General features: G+C 39.5%; 2 protein-coding genes across 7 annotated transcripts; both read left to right on the top strand.

Annotated features, from left to right (window-relative positions):
- Positions 1-8,968: 8,968 nt before the first annotated feature.
- Positions 8,969-12,480, top strand: LOC112286260 (protein PLANT CADMIUM RESISTANCE 7). Of its 5 annotated transcripts, none has more exons than XR_016504717.1 (4): positions 8,974-9,379; positions 9,847-10,087; positions 11,049-11,874; positions 12,060-12,480. XR_016504717.1 is itself a non-coding variant. In XM_024527987.3 (3 exons), exons 1-3 carry the CDS (start codon positions 9,158-9,160, stop codon positions 12,161-12,163), a joined length of 567 nt encoding a protein of 188 aa, XP_024383755.1. In that variant the 5' UTR covers positions 8,969-9,157; the 3' UTR covers positions 12,164-12,480. The 5 variants fall into 5 exon arrangements, 2 of the variants coding, with proteins under 2 accessions (XP_024383755.1, XP_024383754.1); XR_002970974.3 differs by having other exon boundaries at positions 8,976-9,379; positions 11,728-11,839; XR_002970973.3 differs by having other exon boundaries at positions 8,976-9,379; positions 11,728-11,874.
- A 367-nt stretch (positions 12,481-12,847) lies between these two features.
- LOC112286259 (uncharacterized) lies at positions 12,848-17,065 on the top strand. 2 transcript variants are annotated; one of them, XM_073536041.2, is made up of 9 exons: positions 12,848-13,555; positions 13,788-14,004; positions 14,244-14,393; positions 14,529-14,770; positions 15,106-15,238; positions 15,419-15,588; positions 15,744-15,856; positions 16,014-16,052; positions 16,225-17,065. In XM_073536041.2, the coding sequence occupies exons 2-9, from the start codon at positions 13,800-13,802 to the stop codon at positions 16,562-16,564; spliced, it is 1,392 nt and encodes a 463-aa protein (XP_073392142.1). In that variant the 5' UTR covers positions 12,848-13,555; positions 13,788-13,799; the 3' UTR covers positions 16,565-17,065. The 2 variants fall into 2 exon arrangements, with proteins under 2 accessions (XP_073392142.1, XP_024383752.1); XM_024527984.3 differs by having other exon boundaries at positions 12,848-14,004.
- Positions 17,066-17,608: the final 543 nt, after the last annotated feature.

The raw sequence follows: 17,608 nt of genomic DNA, 5'->3' as shown, positions 1-17,608 counted from the left end.
TATGGTCATTTCAAATATAATAACATGCCTTTTGGACTTATAAATATACCAGTTGCTTTTCAAATTTTAATAAATGATTTCTTTTGTCAATTTCTTGACAATTTTCTCATCTATTATTAAGATGACATCTTGATCTACTCCAAGAATACAAAAGAGCATGAATTTCATATTTTTTATGTGTTACAAAAACTAAAAGATGTAATATTATATGCTAAGATAGAAAAGTGTGCATTTTACACTACTCAAGTTGACTTCTTAGGATATATCATTTCAAATGATGGTCTTATGATGGATCTTAAGAAGGTTCAAACTATCATAGATTAAAATATTTCAAAATAATTAAAGATCTGTAATATTTTTTGAAATTTACTAACTATTGTTAGATCTTCATGAAGAACTTTTTTCAAGTTGTGGCTCTTCTTATATGCTTGACATTCAAAGACAAATTTAAGTGGAACAAAGAAACTAAAGCATCTTTTAAATCTTTGAAAACATCATTTATTTCTAAACCAATCTTGTATTACGTAGATTTTTTAAAGATATTTTTTATAGAAACAAAAGCATTGAACTTTGCCATAGATGTGTTAGGGACATAATCCTTAGAACCTTCTAGAGACAAGTTTCTAGAACCTTCTAGAAACAAGTCTCTAGAACCTTCTAGAAACAAGTCTCTAGAACCTTCTAGAAGCTTCTTAGTTGATAGAAGATGTTAGGGACATAGTCCTTAGAACCTTCTAGAGATAAGTTTCTAGAACCTTCTAGAAGCAAGTCTCTGGAACCTTCTAGAAGCTTCCTAGTTGGTAGAAATTACTTGAGAAGCTTCCTAAATAGGAGTATATATTAGAATCGAGGCTGAAGAGTTCTTCAGTCTCGACAACACATCTCTTGGAGCTCTAGCTAACCTCTCTAATGTTTTTCTTGTATTCATCTGATTAATCTAGTTCTTGTCAGTTCTTCTTGAACTTCTTGTTAGATCTCGAGTTTGTATTTTTGTATCCGTGATAGTTTGTCGAGACTTCACACACCTCAGATATCAGAGTTAGTTTATTCCTCGTTAGAATGAGGATTATCCTTCTACTTGGAAGTGTACTAGCATTTTAGACGTTGCGGATTACCCTCCTCTAAACTGATACTTGTTTTGTTACAATATTGGAGTCTTATTCTTCTTGGAGAGAGTGGATTACCCCTTTTCTTGAAGCTCTTAAGGCATTTTAGAGGTTGCGGAGTATCCTCTTCTAAACCAATATTGTCTTCTTATAGAGTCATTTCTGTCCTTCTCTTAGAATGGCCGGAGGCCAAGACATTAGTATGACAAAAAGTTCAGAGTCTAAGTTGGATGCTATCATGAATATCCTCGCTACGTTATCGCAAAGAACTGCAGAGATTGAAGGAGTCGTGGCAAGGCTTCATAATGATGGAGCATTTGGGATGGCACAATCTAGGTTGCACTAGCCTCAAACTTCTGCACTTGGAGAAGCAACTTTGCCTCAGGTTCGCCAAGCACCGTTGGTTCTATGACACAAAGAGCCCCAAGTTAGCCTTCCGGACAAGTTCGATGGTACGCGTTCCAAGTTTCGAGGATTCGTCAATCAAATCAGATTGATAACAGTTTTATAGCCAGAACGCTATCCAATGGAGGAGTCACGTGTTGGACTTGTTCGAACCTGACTTATAGGATAAGCTCTATCATGGTTTGTTCCTTTGTTTGAGAAACGATCGTCCATACTAAATAACTTTGAAACCTTTTTGGAGGCGTTTGCAAAAGCATTTGGTGAACATGATAAGGTTCGATGGGCTACAACAAAGATCCAATCACTACGACAAGGGATGTGCTCTACATCAGTCTATGCATCGAACTTCAGGTAATTAGCATGTGACATCAATTGGGATGAAGAAGCGTTGATGAGTCAATTCTATTGGGGTTTAAGGAATGATGTGAAGGATTTGCTGTTAACTCTTCCTGATCCACAAATGCTCAACGAAGTTATTAGCCAAGCTGTGAAGTACGATAATCACCTATTCCAATGCTGTCAAGACTAACATTTAAGACTTTCCCCAACTATGTCGACAAGTGACGTGAATACACATTCAAAGGTAGAAGACATGCAAATTGATGCAGTACGTGTCAAATCCCTTACCCTAGAAGAAAAAAAGTGGCATATGGAGAAAGGTCTATGCTTATATTGCGGTGAAGAAGGCTATAAAGTTGGAAACTGCCCCAAGAAGCAAAATCGACGTATTGTCAAGACTAGGGGCGCATTTGTTCAGGAAAACGAGGATGCCCAGCCACAATAGGAACCGTGCGACTGGATAGTGAAATATCGCAACAACAACTTGGTTCCTTTCTTTCTACTCAACCTGCCTTTTGCTTTACAATCTCTTTGCTTATTGGCCCTCAAAAACTGAGAACCTTAGCATTATTAGATTCAGGAGTATCTGCTTGTTTCTTAGACAAAGAATTTGCGAAGTATCATAAGATCCCTTTAGTACAAAAATCCAAACTTGTTCACGTTGAGGTCATAGAGGGGCAACCTTTATTGTTTGATAGTGTCACCCATGAATCAAAACCTATAGAAGTGACGTTTAAGGGCCATAGTAGTCATATTATTTTCAATATTATTGGAACCCCATCAAATCCTATTATTCTTGGTCTTTCCTAGTTGGAAAAGCATAACTCATCCATAGATTGGAGGTTGCAGAAGATGACCTCTTCCACAAAACCACCCAAGAGCAAGCCTAGTAGAAAACCCCGAATAGAGAAATCCTTATTCATTGGAGCAAGAGCGTTTATAAGATCGTCCAAGGAAGGCACACCGTTTATCATTTATGTAGCTCCAACTACTGGGAAGAAGATCTCGATAGCAAGTATACCTGAGCAATATAAGGATTTTAAAGACGTATTTCAAAAGAAGAATGCTGACATGCTACTAGAACACCGACCATATGATTGCGCCATAGACTTGCAGGAAGGAGCACAACCGCCTTTTGGCCCATTCTACAATCTATCGCAGATGGAGTTGGCAAAGTTGCGGAAGTTCATCGATGAGAATCTAGCCAAGAACTTCATCCGTCATTCAAAATTGTCAACTGGAGTACCCATCTTATTTGTGAAGAAGAAAGATGGCTCGTTGCGGATGTGCGTGGACTATCGAGGCCTCAACAAGGTAACAAAGAAGAATCGTTATCCGTTACCTTTGATTTTTGGTCTCTTAGAACAACTTGGACGTGCAAGGATCTTTACAAAAATTGATCTTAGAGGAGCTTACAACCTCGTATGAATCAAGGAAGGAGATAAGTGGAAGACAACGTTTCGTATAAGGTATGGCCATTTTGAATATAATGTCATGCCCTTTGGTCTTACCAATGCTCCAACAATCTTTCAACATATGATGAATGATATTTTTCGAGAGCACTTTGATAATTTTGTTGTCATCTATTTGGATGATATTTTGATATTCTCCAAAAATAAGAAAGAGCACGAAAAGCACGTTCGTTTGGTCTTGGAGAAACTACACGAGCCAGGACTATATGCCAAGTTGGAGAAGTGTTTATTTCACTAAATAGGGATGGAGTTTCTGAGATTCGTTGCGACTACGGAAGGCTTGAAGATGGACCCCAAGAAAGTCGAAGCAATCGTATCCTGGGAGGTTCTGAAGACGGTTATAGACGTACAATGCTTTCTTGGTTTGCCAACTTCTATCGGATCTTCATCAAGAATTACTCTCAAGTTGCTGCTATTTTCACTCGGTTGACATGCAAGGATAAGCTGGAATGGGGACCTCTAGCGGATAAGGTGTTTCAATACCTGAAGGCCACATTTACTACAGCTCCAAACTTGGTACATCCAGACTTTACAAAGGCTTTTTATTTAAAAACTGATGCTTCAGATTTTGCTTTGGGAGTTGTACTTTCACAAATGGGAGAATACAAGAAGCTCCATCCAGTTGTATTCTATTCTCGAAAGTTCTCTGCTGCTGAAATCAGGTATGAGATCCATGATAAGGAACTTCTTGCTATAGTGGATTCTTTCCAAGAATGGCATCACTTTCTTGAAGGAGTTGCACACCTAGTGACCATATATACAGATCACAAGAATTTGGAGTATTTCACATCGGCTCGAGTTCTAAATCGATGTCAAGCTTAGTGGAGTATGTTGCTATCTAGGTTAATCTAGGTTTGATTTTGTGATCATTTATTGACCTAGAAAGCAGCAAGGACTATTTGATGCCTTATCTAGGAGATTGTATCTTGTACCAAAGGCTGGAGAAGCAGCGTTTGATCAACAATGTACGATATTGTTGAAGCCAGAGCAATTTCAGCTTTGCATTACTATTGTGCCAATTGATGCTGACTTCTTGAATTAGGTACGTGCCGTGACCATTGAAGATTCAGTAGCCATTGATATTAAGCAGCATGCCAATGACGACAAGTTTGAAGTGGAGGGAGATCTTTTATACTTTGAGGAGCAGTTATATATCCCAAAAGGACCAGCATGACTCCGAGTTCTTCAATCTCGCCACGATTTTCCAATTGCGGGACATTTTGGATTCAATAAGACCTTGGAGCTTATTTCTCGAGATTTTTGGTGGCCCCAAATGTGAAAGGATGTGAAAGATTTTGTCCTCTCCTACGACATCTGTTCAAGATCTAAGAATCCTCGGCATCGCCCATATGGACTCGTACAGCCATTACCGATTCCACGTCGACCATGGTCTTCAATTTCCATGGACTTCATCACGGATCTGCCATCATCGAACTCATTTGATAGCATCTTTGTCGTGATAGATCAGCTTACAAAGATGGCACACTTTGTCCCTTGCAAGAAGACATCATTTAGTGAAGTCACAGCAAGGCTCTTTCTCGATAATGTGTATCGATATCATGGACTACTAGATGATATTGTATCAGATTGAGGAATCCAGTTTGTATCAAAGTTTTGGAGATCTCTCTTTGAGATACTGAAGGTGGATATCAAGCTTTCTTTGGCTTTTCATCCTGAAACTGATGGCCAAACGAAATGGGTGAACTAAGTCTTGGAACAATACTTACGATGCAACATCAACTATCAGCAAGACGATTGGACCACATATCTGTTACTAGCCAAGTTTACATATAACAACACCCTCCATGCGTCGACTCAATACACACCATTCTTTTTCAACTATGGGTATCATCCGAAGCTTGATTTATTGAGTCCGTCAACAAATAACAATCCAACAGCTGAAGGATTTGTAAAGCAACTATCACAGCTTCAAAATACGTTGAAGCTCTAATTATAATCCGCTCAAGAATCCTACAAGGCGTCTGTAGATAGATTTCGGAATCAAGCATCTACTTTCAAAATTGGAGATAAAGCATGGCTTCTTCGATGGAATATCAAGACCAAGCGACTATGTGATAAGTTGGACTATCAAAGATTGGGACCATTTATCATCCAGAAGCAAATCAATCCAGTGGCGTACCGTCTAGAATTATCGGCTTCTATGAAAGTACATCTAGTCTTTCATGTTTCTCTGTTAGAGCTTTATCGAGAGTCATCTTTTCCTGGAAGAATGCAATGTCCGCCACCTAGTATTGAGATCGAGAACCACGAGGAATACGAGGTTGAAAAGGTGTTGGATTCACGGCGAAGGTGGGGCAAGTTGGAATATCTTGTTCATTGGTGCAACTACAACATTAATGAGTGAACGTGGGAGCCAGCTGAAAATCTCGCCAATGCGCCATAAAAGGTACAGGAGTTTCATCAACAACATCCTCATAAACCTAAGCCGATTTGACGATAGCTTCCTTCTGAAGCTTGCTCACCCAAGAATATAAGAAAAGGGGAGAGCACCACCAAAATTCGTAGTTGATGTAGTTATTTTTTCCAAGATAAAATAGAATTTTTTCAGTAGCCATAGTTTGGTCTTCTGATATGGATAGCCAAGAGATAGATACTATGCGAGTCAGATTATCTCAACCGACTAGCTCACGAAGGCGACCTTGAGATGAAGAACTGCCTACACAACGACAACGACGGAGGATACCAAATAATCGATCACTGATGATTGTATTTGAGTCCGAGCCTGCTTACGATGGTCAGCCAGAAGGCATGTTTGCAGAACAATTTTACAATGAGGACACGAAAGTTCATGCTTGGTCAGAAGTTGAAGGAGTGGGCTACTATCGTTGGCTTTAAGGGCCGATGAACCACTTGCCTCGTGAACAACAGTTGGAGTTCATAGCAGACATTATATGACAGATCTTTATTTTCTTGCATTGGTACTGATTAACAACAACATTGCTTCTCAGAGACCTCGAAGCTAAAAGAGGGGGTGATGTTAAGGACATAATTCTTAGAACCTTCTAGAGACAAGTTTCTAGAACCTTCTAAAAGCTTCCTAGTTAGTAGAAGTTGCTTAAGAAGCTTCCTAAATAGGAGTATATATTGGAATCGAGGCTGAAGAGTTCTTCAGTCTCGACAACACATCTCTTGGAGCTCTAGCTCACTTCTCTGGTGTATTTCTTGTATTCATCTGATTAATCTAGTTCTTGTCAGTTCTTCTTGAACTTCTTGTTAGATCTCGAGTCTGTATTTTTGTGTCTGTGACAGGATGTTATTTTATCACAAATAGGAACAGATAACAAGCTCCATCTTGTAGCTTTTTATTCCAAAAATTTTTGAATGGTCGAGATTAACTATGAGTTTTATAACAAAGAACTTCTTATAATTGTAGATTTATTTTTAAAATAGCATCATTATCTAAAAGGTATTTTTAGACTAATCACTATATATATATATATATATATATATATATCAATCACAAGAATTTCAAATACTTCATGTTGGCACGTATTTTGAATCATTGTTAAGCCTATTTGAATATGTCTTTATTAAGATTTGATTTTCAGATCACTTATTAAGTTGAAAAACAATAAGGTTTGTCAAACACTTTTTTAGATGTTTCTATCTTGTACCAAAATAATGTGATGTAGCTTTTGATTAACAAAGAATGATTCTCTTTAAGCCACAATATTTTCACCTTCAAGCAATAGAATCAATATTGATTGTTGATTCAACCTTTGTTAAGCAAATTCAATCAAGTATGTCATTTGATCTTCTTGTTCATGATATTAAGAATAATTCTTTTAAGTCTTACGATACTTTCAGCTTTGAATTTAAAAACAACCTATTATATTTCAAAAGATGATTATGTATTTTAAAAGGTAAAATATAATACTATATTTTTTAAGCTAATTATGACATTCCAATAATCAGATATTTTAAATACAATAAGATTTTTGAACTAATGTTGAGAGTTTTTTGGTGGCCTTAAATGTGGAAGGAAGTTAAAAACTTTATACAATCATGTGATATTTGTTCAAGATCCAAAACTCCTCGTCATCAATCTTATGGACTTTTCTTGCCATTATCTATTTTGGAACAACCATGGTCTTTTGTTTTTATAAATTTTATTACAAATCTTTTAGTCTTATATTTGAATGATTTTATATTCATGATAGTAGATTTTTTTTTATCAAGATAGAACATTGTGTATCATACACAAAATCTATCATAAGTAAAGAAACAACTAAGTTTTTTTTTTTTTTTTTTTTTTTTTTTTTTTATAATATCTATCATTATCATGGATTATTTAAAGATAGTATATTGGACAAAGAGATCCAATTTATATTAAGATTCGAAATTTTTTTTTCAAGATTTTATATATATATATATAAAGCTCTCTTTGTCTTTCTATCCTTAATCTAATGAATAAATAAAACAAGTGAATAAAGTTTTGGAGTAATATTTGAGGTATATTATCAACTATTATCAAGATGATTAGACAATTATCTTATTATTGGCAGAGTTTACATACAATAATTCAATACATTATTCTATTCAATTTTTTTTTTTTTTTTACCAATTATGGTTATTTACCATGACTTGGTATTTTTGACTTTTCAAAAGTTGATAATCTTGCAATAGAAGATTTGGCAAATCCTTTATTAAAGCTATATTATAATATATATCATTCTTGAACTTCCTTTAATTGTGCCTATATTATGAAAATATTGTTCTTATTTATTTTTCTACATTTATTGAGAATATAAATATTTTGCTTAAACTTTGGTAACTTTTTTCATTTGGGAAACATGTCTTCTAAATTTATGTGCACTTCACTTGATCCTATTCCAATTGGGAGAGGCCTAAAGTGATCAAAAGTCAATACACTATTTGATAAAAAAGAAGTAAAACCCCAATAAACAATAATGCTTATATTTGTTGATCTTGCTATTGATAATTACTCACATGTTCGTTGTCCTACCTCGTAGGACTCTTCCTTCTCATGAAGAGATAGAGGGCCAAATTGTAGAGTGAACAACAGTTCCACCACATCCCAACACTGTAGAATGGCTGTAATTAGTATAAAAAACTGCACAAGTTGGGGGGGGGGGGGGTGGATATGGTGCCAGTTCCTCAATGACACACAAATTTCACAAATAACAAAATGGATACTATAGACAAGCCCTAACCCCTAACAGATTGTCTCCACTTTCAGCCACACCCACTTGTTACTCAAAAAGTAAACGTAAAAGAGGAAAAAAATCTCGCAATCAAGGTTTAGGCTTTAACTTTTCCGGAAACCCGAGGTCATCCAAAGCTTACAATATCATCTACATCAACGAATCATCCAGTGGAGGGCTAGCCTAGTGAGGGGGATTCGGAGGCTAGGAAAGATACTGTGCCACGCGGGCATCAAAGAGCGCGGGAGAGGTGAGGATTGGCCACGTTGACCGAAAGCAGGACGGGTGGGCATCACTTCCAGTGAAAGGAACCGGTTTTACCCACCCGGCCCGACCCGTGCCGACCTGGGCCCGTGCCGGCTTTGCCGCCCAGCTTTAGAGCGCACGGCATCCACTTTGGTTTTTTTTTTTTTTTTAATTTTTCCTGAGAATCGTGATTGTGCCGCTGGCCTGTTGCAATGTGGCGATTTGAACCCCGCGTTTAAATAAGATGGAGCATCTCTGGGGATTCGCAGTTGCAGGCGACGACGCCAGTTTGGGTGTATTGACTCCATTTCTGTCACCACCGTGAGCGGGTGTGAGGCAATTCCTTCCAGGAGACCTTGTTTTTCCCGAAGCTTTTCTGGAGGAAGCTTTGTTTGGTTCACAAATGGCCAGTGGATTGCCTACCACCGGTGATCCCTCTTCGTCCTCTCTCTCAAAGTCCGGTGCCGGAAGTAGCTCGCAGGATATAGTATCAGATTCAGAGACGGCGCCCTTACTTCCCCGCGTTTCCGATGCTCCGGAGCTTTCTGCAGCGTGCCGAAATTATGGTGCAACGCAGTCGGGCTTGAAGGCGAAGCTCTCACAGTATGAAATCCCTTTTTGGCAGGTAATCGATCAAGGTTTCGATTTCGTCCATTTTGATTTCATCTACAAATTGAAGAAATAGAGTTTTCTTGTTGTAATACCTGCGTCCAATTCCTATCTTGTTTTCGAAGTCTGTTTGTAGGTGTAAAGTTTTGTTTTGTTTTGTTTTGTTTTGTTTTTTTTTTTTGTTCTTTTTCAGTTCTTCGGCATGTGAATCTTCTGGTGCGAGTCCTCAGTATGTACTGTGTATTGTGATTACGTGCTCGAATAGAGTACTAATGTTTCTTACTCAAAAACGCTTAGTTCTCTTGCTAGCCAACTGATTGCTGCCGGCACAATCTTCACGACCGCTTGCCAAGTATTCGGTTCTGCATAGTTATGTCAACCCAGAAATACTTTATCAAGGATTATCGTTCTTGAGAAATGTAGTATTCGTGTGGTCAATCTTAGTTTCTCAATGACAACGACCGACTTTTTCTATGGATGCAGAACCAGCCTATGTGGAGCACTGGGCTGTTTGATTGTTGCGCAGATATGCCCATGTGTTGCTTCACCATGTTTTTCCCCTGCTTGGCGTTTGGCTGGAATGCCCAGGCTTTAGACGAGAGTAAAAACTCTTGCTGGACTGCAGCAACAGCGTGGTGGGTGCTCCAGCACACAATTGCGCTGGGATGCTTGTATTCCGCATCGTATCGTGGCAAGCTACGCTCCAAGTACAACATTCCAGAAGGTCCATTTTCTGACTCTCTCATCCATTGCCTATGCTGGCCATGTGCATTTTGCCAAGAGTATCGAGAACTTCATTACAGGAGCTTTGGGCCCGAGTCCTGGGGCCAAAGTTTTACGATTCCCCCTGCTGAACAGCGATTCCTATCTTCTGAAAGGAAGGATCCAGAAATGCTTGGCAAGAAATTTCGAAAGTCCAAGAAAGCTCTCAGGAAATAAACTGCTGTTTTACCATCTCCATGTTCCATCATGCTGGGATTGCCGTTAAAAGTCTCATGTAGGTTTTGATCATTAGGATCAAAGGCTCCCTGGGATCGATTCACATTACCTCGGAAGAGTCGCAGATGGTGAGCTAGATTAATTCAGCAGTAGAGATGTCCCTGTAGTGGGTGCAAGTCTTCATCCTCTGCTTAGCATGCCATGGTACCATAATTTTACGAGCTGATCAGATTCTAGAATCTGTGAGATTTTGTATCATATGTAGCTTCATATCAACATTAATAGTAGCATGGCTCTTTCCAGTGCTTGTGTCATTTACCAAGGTAACCCTCTCAGCGGGTACTTCTAAGCTATTGCCAACACATGGGGTAGAATGAGTCGACGAAAACGTACAAGTAACGAATAGATGGAGTGATTCGCAACTCAGTTTCAAGGCATCTGAATTAACTGCAATCACGATATCAATCACATCATTAGGTGTCCTTTTCAACATGAGTATCGGTTCTCGAGAATTGAAGGTTTTGGGGCTCCTCCATGCCCTCAATTCTCGAGAACAGAGTCAGTATCTGTCCCGAACTTGCTGGATCAGTTCCTGTCTCGCAAACACTGCGTTAGGATCATTCTGAATAGTGTGGCTCATTTCCTGTCGACCTCTGAAGAGTGTACTTTTGGTAAAGCGTTATTTCTTCAAATTTACAGTGCCGCTGCAAATATAGAGGCTCAGGACACACCTACACTTTTCGCAGATTGTGGGCACACGACATCGAAGGGTTTATAGAGTTTTCTTCTCGTAAAGAAAGATTGATCATTTACGAGGCAAATCGATTGAGATCAATTCAGGGTTTGGCGCAATTTTGCAAATGGTTCCTTATCCTTCTTTCCCACGATGACCTGGTATCTAATACATGCAAACGAAATGTGAACTTGTGTGATATTTGCCGAGTGATTCACAACGGATCCACCTACAAGCGCATGATCGAAACATTGGAAATCCTAAAACCTCTAAAGAATGCGTTCACAAACACCAACCAAGAAAGAACACGCAATGCGCGAAAAAGAGCCAGAAAGATGGCGATTGTACAAGCAATGTTGAAATGCGTTGGTGGGGTGCTCCATGCCATAAAAATACACATAGTCGAGGTTCCAATAGGGAATTGCATGGACCTAAGAAGAGTTGCACATGATCTTCGAGTTGGACGAGTTGAAGGACCGTAAATATGGATCTCTCTTCATAGTTCTCGTGTCTGACCGTGAAAGCAAACTCTAACACGGTCATCTATGTCAATGTGCTTTCGACCCGAAACCCACATCGTTCCTCTACCATCGTTCAGAATTTGTAGGAATCAAGATTGTTGAGAATCGTCAGGAATTGAGAGTTTATGGAACTTGTGCCAAAGCCACTGACTATCTATAGCTGCTTTGCAGGGCAAGCATTGATCCAGTGCATCATATGACAATTCGGATGGCATTGCTGCCGCAATATCTGTCCAATGAAGCGGATAGTGTCATTCTCCACCAGTCACGCTCCCTTGCTTAAGTATTTGAGCAGTCATCTTCGGCAAACTTGGAAGTGTAGGAGTTTTAAGAGTTGCATTGAATTCGGGTTCAGGGTCAAAGTTTCTAAAGCGTTCCTCAAGCTTCTGACGTACTTTGAATCATGTTGAATATTACCGCTTTAAAGTTTTTTTTTGTAAATCATCGTTGATAAATCATTGTAGAAGGTTTCGAGTTCTGAATATGCTTCTTTGTTCCTGCAGGACTAACCTCGAATTCCAGCACAATGTACGGGAGATGTATATATGCGAAGGGAACTGTTGATGCGGTTCTGATTCTGGCGAAGAAGATGAGCATGCGACTTTAATAACCACCCTGATTAATCTGAAGTTACCAAGTTCAGTAACTTGACAAACAGTTCAGAACGCTACTTTTCCCTTGAAGATACTACGTCATTTGCTTGTCACGGCACTTTGTTTTAGATTTCAAGTTTTGGTCTAAATGTGGTTTGTAGGATAGCGGTTCAATCGTCGCTGAACTTTCATTGTAATATGCAGAGTCGATGAAGGGCAAACAAGAAATTGTACAACCTGTTTGATGTTTTACGATAAAGGAATATGGAGTAACATTCAGATGATGTAATAGTTAGGCAAATCTTACGAAATAAATCTGAATTCAATTTTACTTTTCATTTCCAAAATTCTGCTGCCGATTCATTGCCTTAGTTATTACACACTTCGAGAAAGAAACCGACATAGATTACCTACTGACAAATCCATGTAATCGTTCAGGGCTGGTCGCATACGGTGAGGCAATAAGCTGGATGCTGACAGTCGCTTTCACTTCTTGTTGCTCGTAACTTTCATATCAACCCATCGTCAAATGTTTTTAGAATTAGTGGGTGCTTTGCATCTCATCAATGTCGGAGCCATTGTCCAGTTGTAAAGTTAGTTGTGAAAAGTGCGGGAAAGTGCTCCGTGAGGTTTGTTACATCTTAGAGTCTGGTGTGATTGTTGTGACCGGTCTAGATATGAGGCAATGTTCTCATTTGTAACTGTTGGGGTCGAATGCTCATTTGAGTGATTCCTTCGTAGAACAGCTTTTGATAATTCCAGTCGATGGATGGTTGGTAGACTCCAATTCATCCAGGTGGCGCTTTTGTTTAACTGTAGCGTCCTTAAGTTTCCTTGTCCATGTGTAGATCAATCCTAACTGCTCAACCCTCTTTAGTCCAAGTCCCGATGAGAGGATTTTGTTTTCTGTCGTGTGATATCTTCAGCATTGTAGGTGTACCGATCATTCTTTTCGTTCTGCGGTCTGCGATTATCACGCCATCGATACTTGTGGACACACTCTGTGGATCGAGTTCATGGTGTTTTGTGTCTCTTCGGTTGTAAGTCTTTACAATGGCACTGGAATTGCACCCAAAGTGTGCTAAAAATACTACAGTGACCTGATGGAGCGTTGATTATGGCGTAGTCATGCATGTGATGTCATTAGTGCCACTGAAACAACTCGGCCGTTGCGAAGGGCCCCAACAGCAATTAGATCTTTCGATAGGTTGCGTTGTCGAGTTGAAACATGGATGTCCTATGGCATGATTTCTATTCCAAAATATCTTAGATCTGAATTGGCGAAGGCTGAATCATCGAATTTTGGATTCGATTCGATTTTCATTGGACTAGGAAAATGGGGTCGATCGCCGTGACTTCGGACATTCGACAGAGCGCAATATGGGAGATGAAACCGCACATGATTTGTGAGAACTGTTATCTGCAACCCAGTCTTAATGGGTTTTCGTTCCTGCATGCGTTTGTGATGAGAATCTGAGAAGTAATCGAGAGGAACTTGGAGAATTTAAAAATGACCTAAACCTGGAGTAGGTAGTATTCTTGCAATGATAACTATCAAGCGAATCGTGCTTTCTCAAACGTGCTTTTGGTGCTTGTTAATGCCACATGAACGGTTTGCTTGAGGCTCTCGCTCAAAAGCTCTGCGAAGTGATGGAAGCAGATCCGTTAAACTTGGCCCATCTACTTTATTTCCTTGAGGAAACGAAGAAAACATGGAGCGGAAGTCGCTTGTCAAGTTATGTTAATCAAGCAGGAACAAAATTTGATCGGAGTATGCAGCATCCTCGGGATCAGCTGGCAAATATTGCCGTGATTTTGCTGATGTCGAGCTTGTGTTGCGGTCTTCATGCTCAAGGTGGCATTACCCCAGGATCTTTTGACTGAATCCTTTCACTGATTAGAGCACAAATGTTTCCTGGAGCCTCAAACTGGGGAATTGTTAGGAAGCACGTTGATGCAGTTCACATCTAATCTGTGTCTCTTCTCTATTATTTGCATGGCTTTTGGTTTTTTTCTTTCATTCTATCTTCGTTTGGATAACTTCCTTTAAAGTGAGATGTTGCTGATTTTAGAACTTGGGGGTTTGTTGGGTAGTCACCGATGACTATATCACCTCAGAAACGAATATTACAACTGTAGACACGAAGGTTCTTCTCATTGCCCCGCTTGGTGTGATCACTCGTGATAAAGCTGTATTTACCACTGGGATCACCATCCGCCCTATCTACATACAAGCGCCGACTGGTAATCTAATCTTTTTCCGTATGTAAACCTTCTAAGAATAATCACACCGTTACCGAAGTTTTTGTAAACGATCGTATGGATTCTTACCTACTGCAGTGATGTTCTCCTACAATTGTTGTTGGTTTTTCCTTGCAGGGTTGTACATGTCACTAACTATACAATGCAAGGGAGGCCAAACTCAGCTCAAAGTGCCCGATTATGTTGCCAACACTTCTGTGCTTCAGATCGACCACACGGGGGTGTGGAGGCCGCCACCAAATTCCATGAATGCCAACGGCACATGGTATTTGACTGGTCTAGGCATCAGGCTCTATCAGAATATCTCAGTCACTAACAACGCTCTTTTCACTCTTGGTTACAGCAAACATATGGCTAATGTACATACTTCTTAGCTTGTCTCTACTTAAATTGTTATGCAGCCTTCATGTGCTATGAGTTGAGTTTTCAGGATAAGTCGTGAATACCCAGAATATCTCAGTATTTTCATTTCGTGTCAGTAGATGCGCTGCTAGGTTGTGATTTCCTCGTGTGAATGTCATGCCTACCGTAATAAATTGGAAAGATAAGGCGTTGGTTGTAACGAAACCGAAGAACCATTCAGCTGGAGGAGGAAGATTGAACACCCAGCACTGGCATTAGCAGGGAGTCTCACCCAGTGGATTGAAACTGCCAAGTAATGACCATTAGTGCTTTGGTAGGTTGGGGGAAGCAGGATATTGCTGGAAAGGCAACGATGACGATTATACTAAGCTGGAATGTAACCGTCCCGTCTGACGGAAGTAACCACGCTGATTCGTTCATGTTCACCCGCAAGAGACGCATTTTCATCTGGGCACCAACTACTTGTTAGTTCGAACAACCTCCTTATGCTACATATTGTGCCTTGTGGACCATGGTATATGATATCTCCCTTCAGCTCTAGTGGCTTTTAGAGCTCTTTCTTTTCCATCAGACCACACTGCTTCCCTGCAGTATGAGCAACCCAAGTGTTGAATTCGCTTGATACTCTGACGTGTGTGGATCAGTGACGAGTTTCACTACATTCCACGCCACAGTGGTGGCGTTGTGCCTGCTGGGCATCTTTATCGTGTGCTGCCTTGGCTGCCTCAACACGGTTGCAATTCAAAAAATGCGCGCTTTCAGTGTGCAGGTTGCCAAGGAAACTCGACATAACCAGGAGTGTGAGCAGAACAGGGTGAGTGAAATCCATTTCAGTGAATATACGCGCAAATTGAGACACGATTGGTCTAAAGATACTGAATTTATTTCGAGATCATTTTTTGTGTGTACAATGCAAGTTTTTTCAGAGGATTTGGGAGCAGGTATGGCAATCTAACATAAGCCTCGCAGGTCTTTAATCCACTGTGGATACCGTGCGCACCGACCCGATCAGGATACTACAACGTTGAGTCAACTCCGAATTCATTCATGTTGCGGCAACGGCGTGCGGAGCTGAAAGCTAAGTACGTTATGTTGTCCTTATAAGATTCGAAAAGCATGGGTTCTGAAGTAGAGTCACAGGTTTCTGTAACTGAGCGTAACATACTGAACAAACGACAGTATTATTATTCTTGGGTCGGAGTGGTACGTCGTAATCATGTAATGTAAATTCCTGTGCAGGATTCTGCGCATGTCAACTCCATTCAGCCTGATAGACAGGTGCAGCACCTTTTTCTCTTGATCTCTACATCCACGCTGCTTTAATTACCCTCTACATGAGAGACCAATCTATTCAGCTCGTTCCTTCTCACTATTATGATCATAAACCCCCCACAATTGATTCCAACGAGCTTGACAAAGTATGGGCCAGCTTGTTCTCAACTATTTGCAGATTGACGAGAGTGAGGCATCTGAGGGCTGGAAAATACGCATGGGTATGTCGATGCCCAGGTGCACGGGCTTTACCAATGCAAGACTCGAGCAGTGATGACGAACAGCCATTGACATCCACTGTGGCTGCATCAAAGGGTCCTACATCAGCAACATCTACGAACAGAGCCAACAAACAATCCTCCCGTTGCTTGAGACCTTCCAGTAGTCATATCAAGAAACCTCACATAGACGAGCTCGTCATGGCAGGAGGAATTGTACAACAAAGAGTTCCATTTCGACTGAAAGGAAGCAGATCAACTAACGAAGAAGAAGAAGAAGAATCCACCATTGAGGAGTGACTCATGTATAGGTTCAGTACAACTCCCATTGTGAATTGCTACTGCAGCTTTCGATTTGGATAATCAGGCAAGCAGCAGCAACAGAATATGTTACCACACATTCTCAGCAAGCACCTCCAGTGATAATGTAACGAGTCCAAAAGAGCTTACAAAGTTACGAGTTGATAGACAAACATCCAAAGCAGCTAAGAACTGGGTTGTCAGCAATTCTAAACTATCACTGCATGTTGCTGGTGGGCACTCAGAGGATAGGGATACTTGTAGTGTGTGGGGACAGTGGCAACAGAAGCAAAAGCATATGGCTCTTAGTTGTGCTGGTTTTTGTGCCATGTGTTGTTTGACCTCCTAACCCTAAATCTAATCATGTTAACCTCAATCTCGTTATGATTCAGGTTAAAATCCTAGCTTTTTTGCATCCTAAACTTTTTTCAACTTTCATCCATTTTGTTATTGCGTGATCAAATTGAAAGTTCTAATAAATAAGTTTATTTTTTGATTCCAGTCAAATGTATATTTTTAATTTGAGAAAATTATGTTATATTTGCACCAAAATTGAGGGGATTTTTTAGTAATTTATTTCATTTTCGTACTCTTGTTCTATCAAAATTTACATAAAACTGAGACTCACGTATTTCTTGTGATGATAATCTAAGAAGATTTGTCCAAAAGAATCATAATTTTCCAACACATACAACCATCATAATTAAAAAAATTGTTTTGATCATACTTATTGCAACATAGTTTTTTGAAGTTTTAACACTATTTCTCTTCAATAATGAAAAATTAACTTTGGATGTTATAAAATAGTTATAACTTTGTTGTATACTAATCCTATTTAGGAATATCCAAAGTAACAATTAGTTGGTGACTACTACATAGAAGTATTACAAAAATTATAGAATATAGCAACTAATTATTAAAAATACTAAATTTGGTATAATATACAACTATTACTTGCCAAAAAAGATAAGCTTAAAGGAAAAATTATGACACATGCAATTCCAGCACAATATCAAATGCATGTTGAGAATAAATAAAGAAGAG

This window comes from Physcomitrium patens, chromosome 9, assembly GCF_059467195.1.
Source record: "Physcomitrium patens ecotype Gransden chromosome 9, ASM5946719v1, whole genome shotgun sequence".
In the NCBI taxonomy this organism is placed as follows: Eukaryota; Viridiplantae; Streptophyta; class Bryopsida; order Funariales; family Funariaceae; genus Physcomitrium; species Physcomitrium patens.
This window is presented reverse-complemented; position numbering and strand designations above follow the sequence as displayed.

Excerpts from the sequence above, each read along its gene's own strand:
- LOC112286260 (XM_024527986.3), top strand. The coding sequence starts at position 9,158 with ATGGCCAGTGGATTGCCTACCACCGGTGATCCCTCTTCGTCCTCTCTC. Across the intron at positions 9,380-9,846 it reads ATGAAATCCCTTTTTGGCAG|AACCAGCCTATGTGGAGCAC; the intron begins GTAATCGATCAA and ends CTATGGATGCAG.
- LOC112286259 (XM_024527984.3), top strand. The coding sequence starts at position 13,755 with ATGAACGGTTTGCTTGAGGCTCTCGCTCAAAAGCTCTGCGAAGTGATG. Across the intron at positions 14,771-15,105 it reads ACAGCAAACATATGGCTAAT|GATATTGCTGGAAAGGCAAC; the intron begins GTACATACTTCT and ends TGGGGGAAGCAG. Across the intron at positions 15,239-15,418 it reads CATCTGGGCACCAACTACTT|TGACGAGTTTCACTACATTC; the intron begins GTTAGTTCGAAC and ends TGTGTGGATCAG.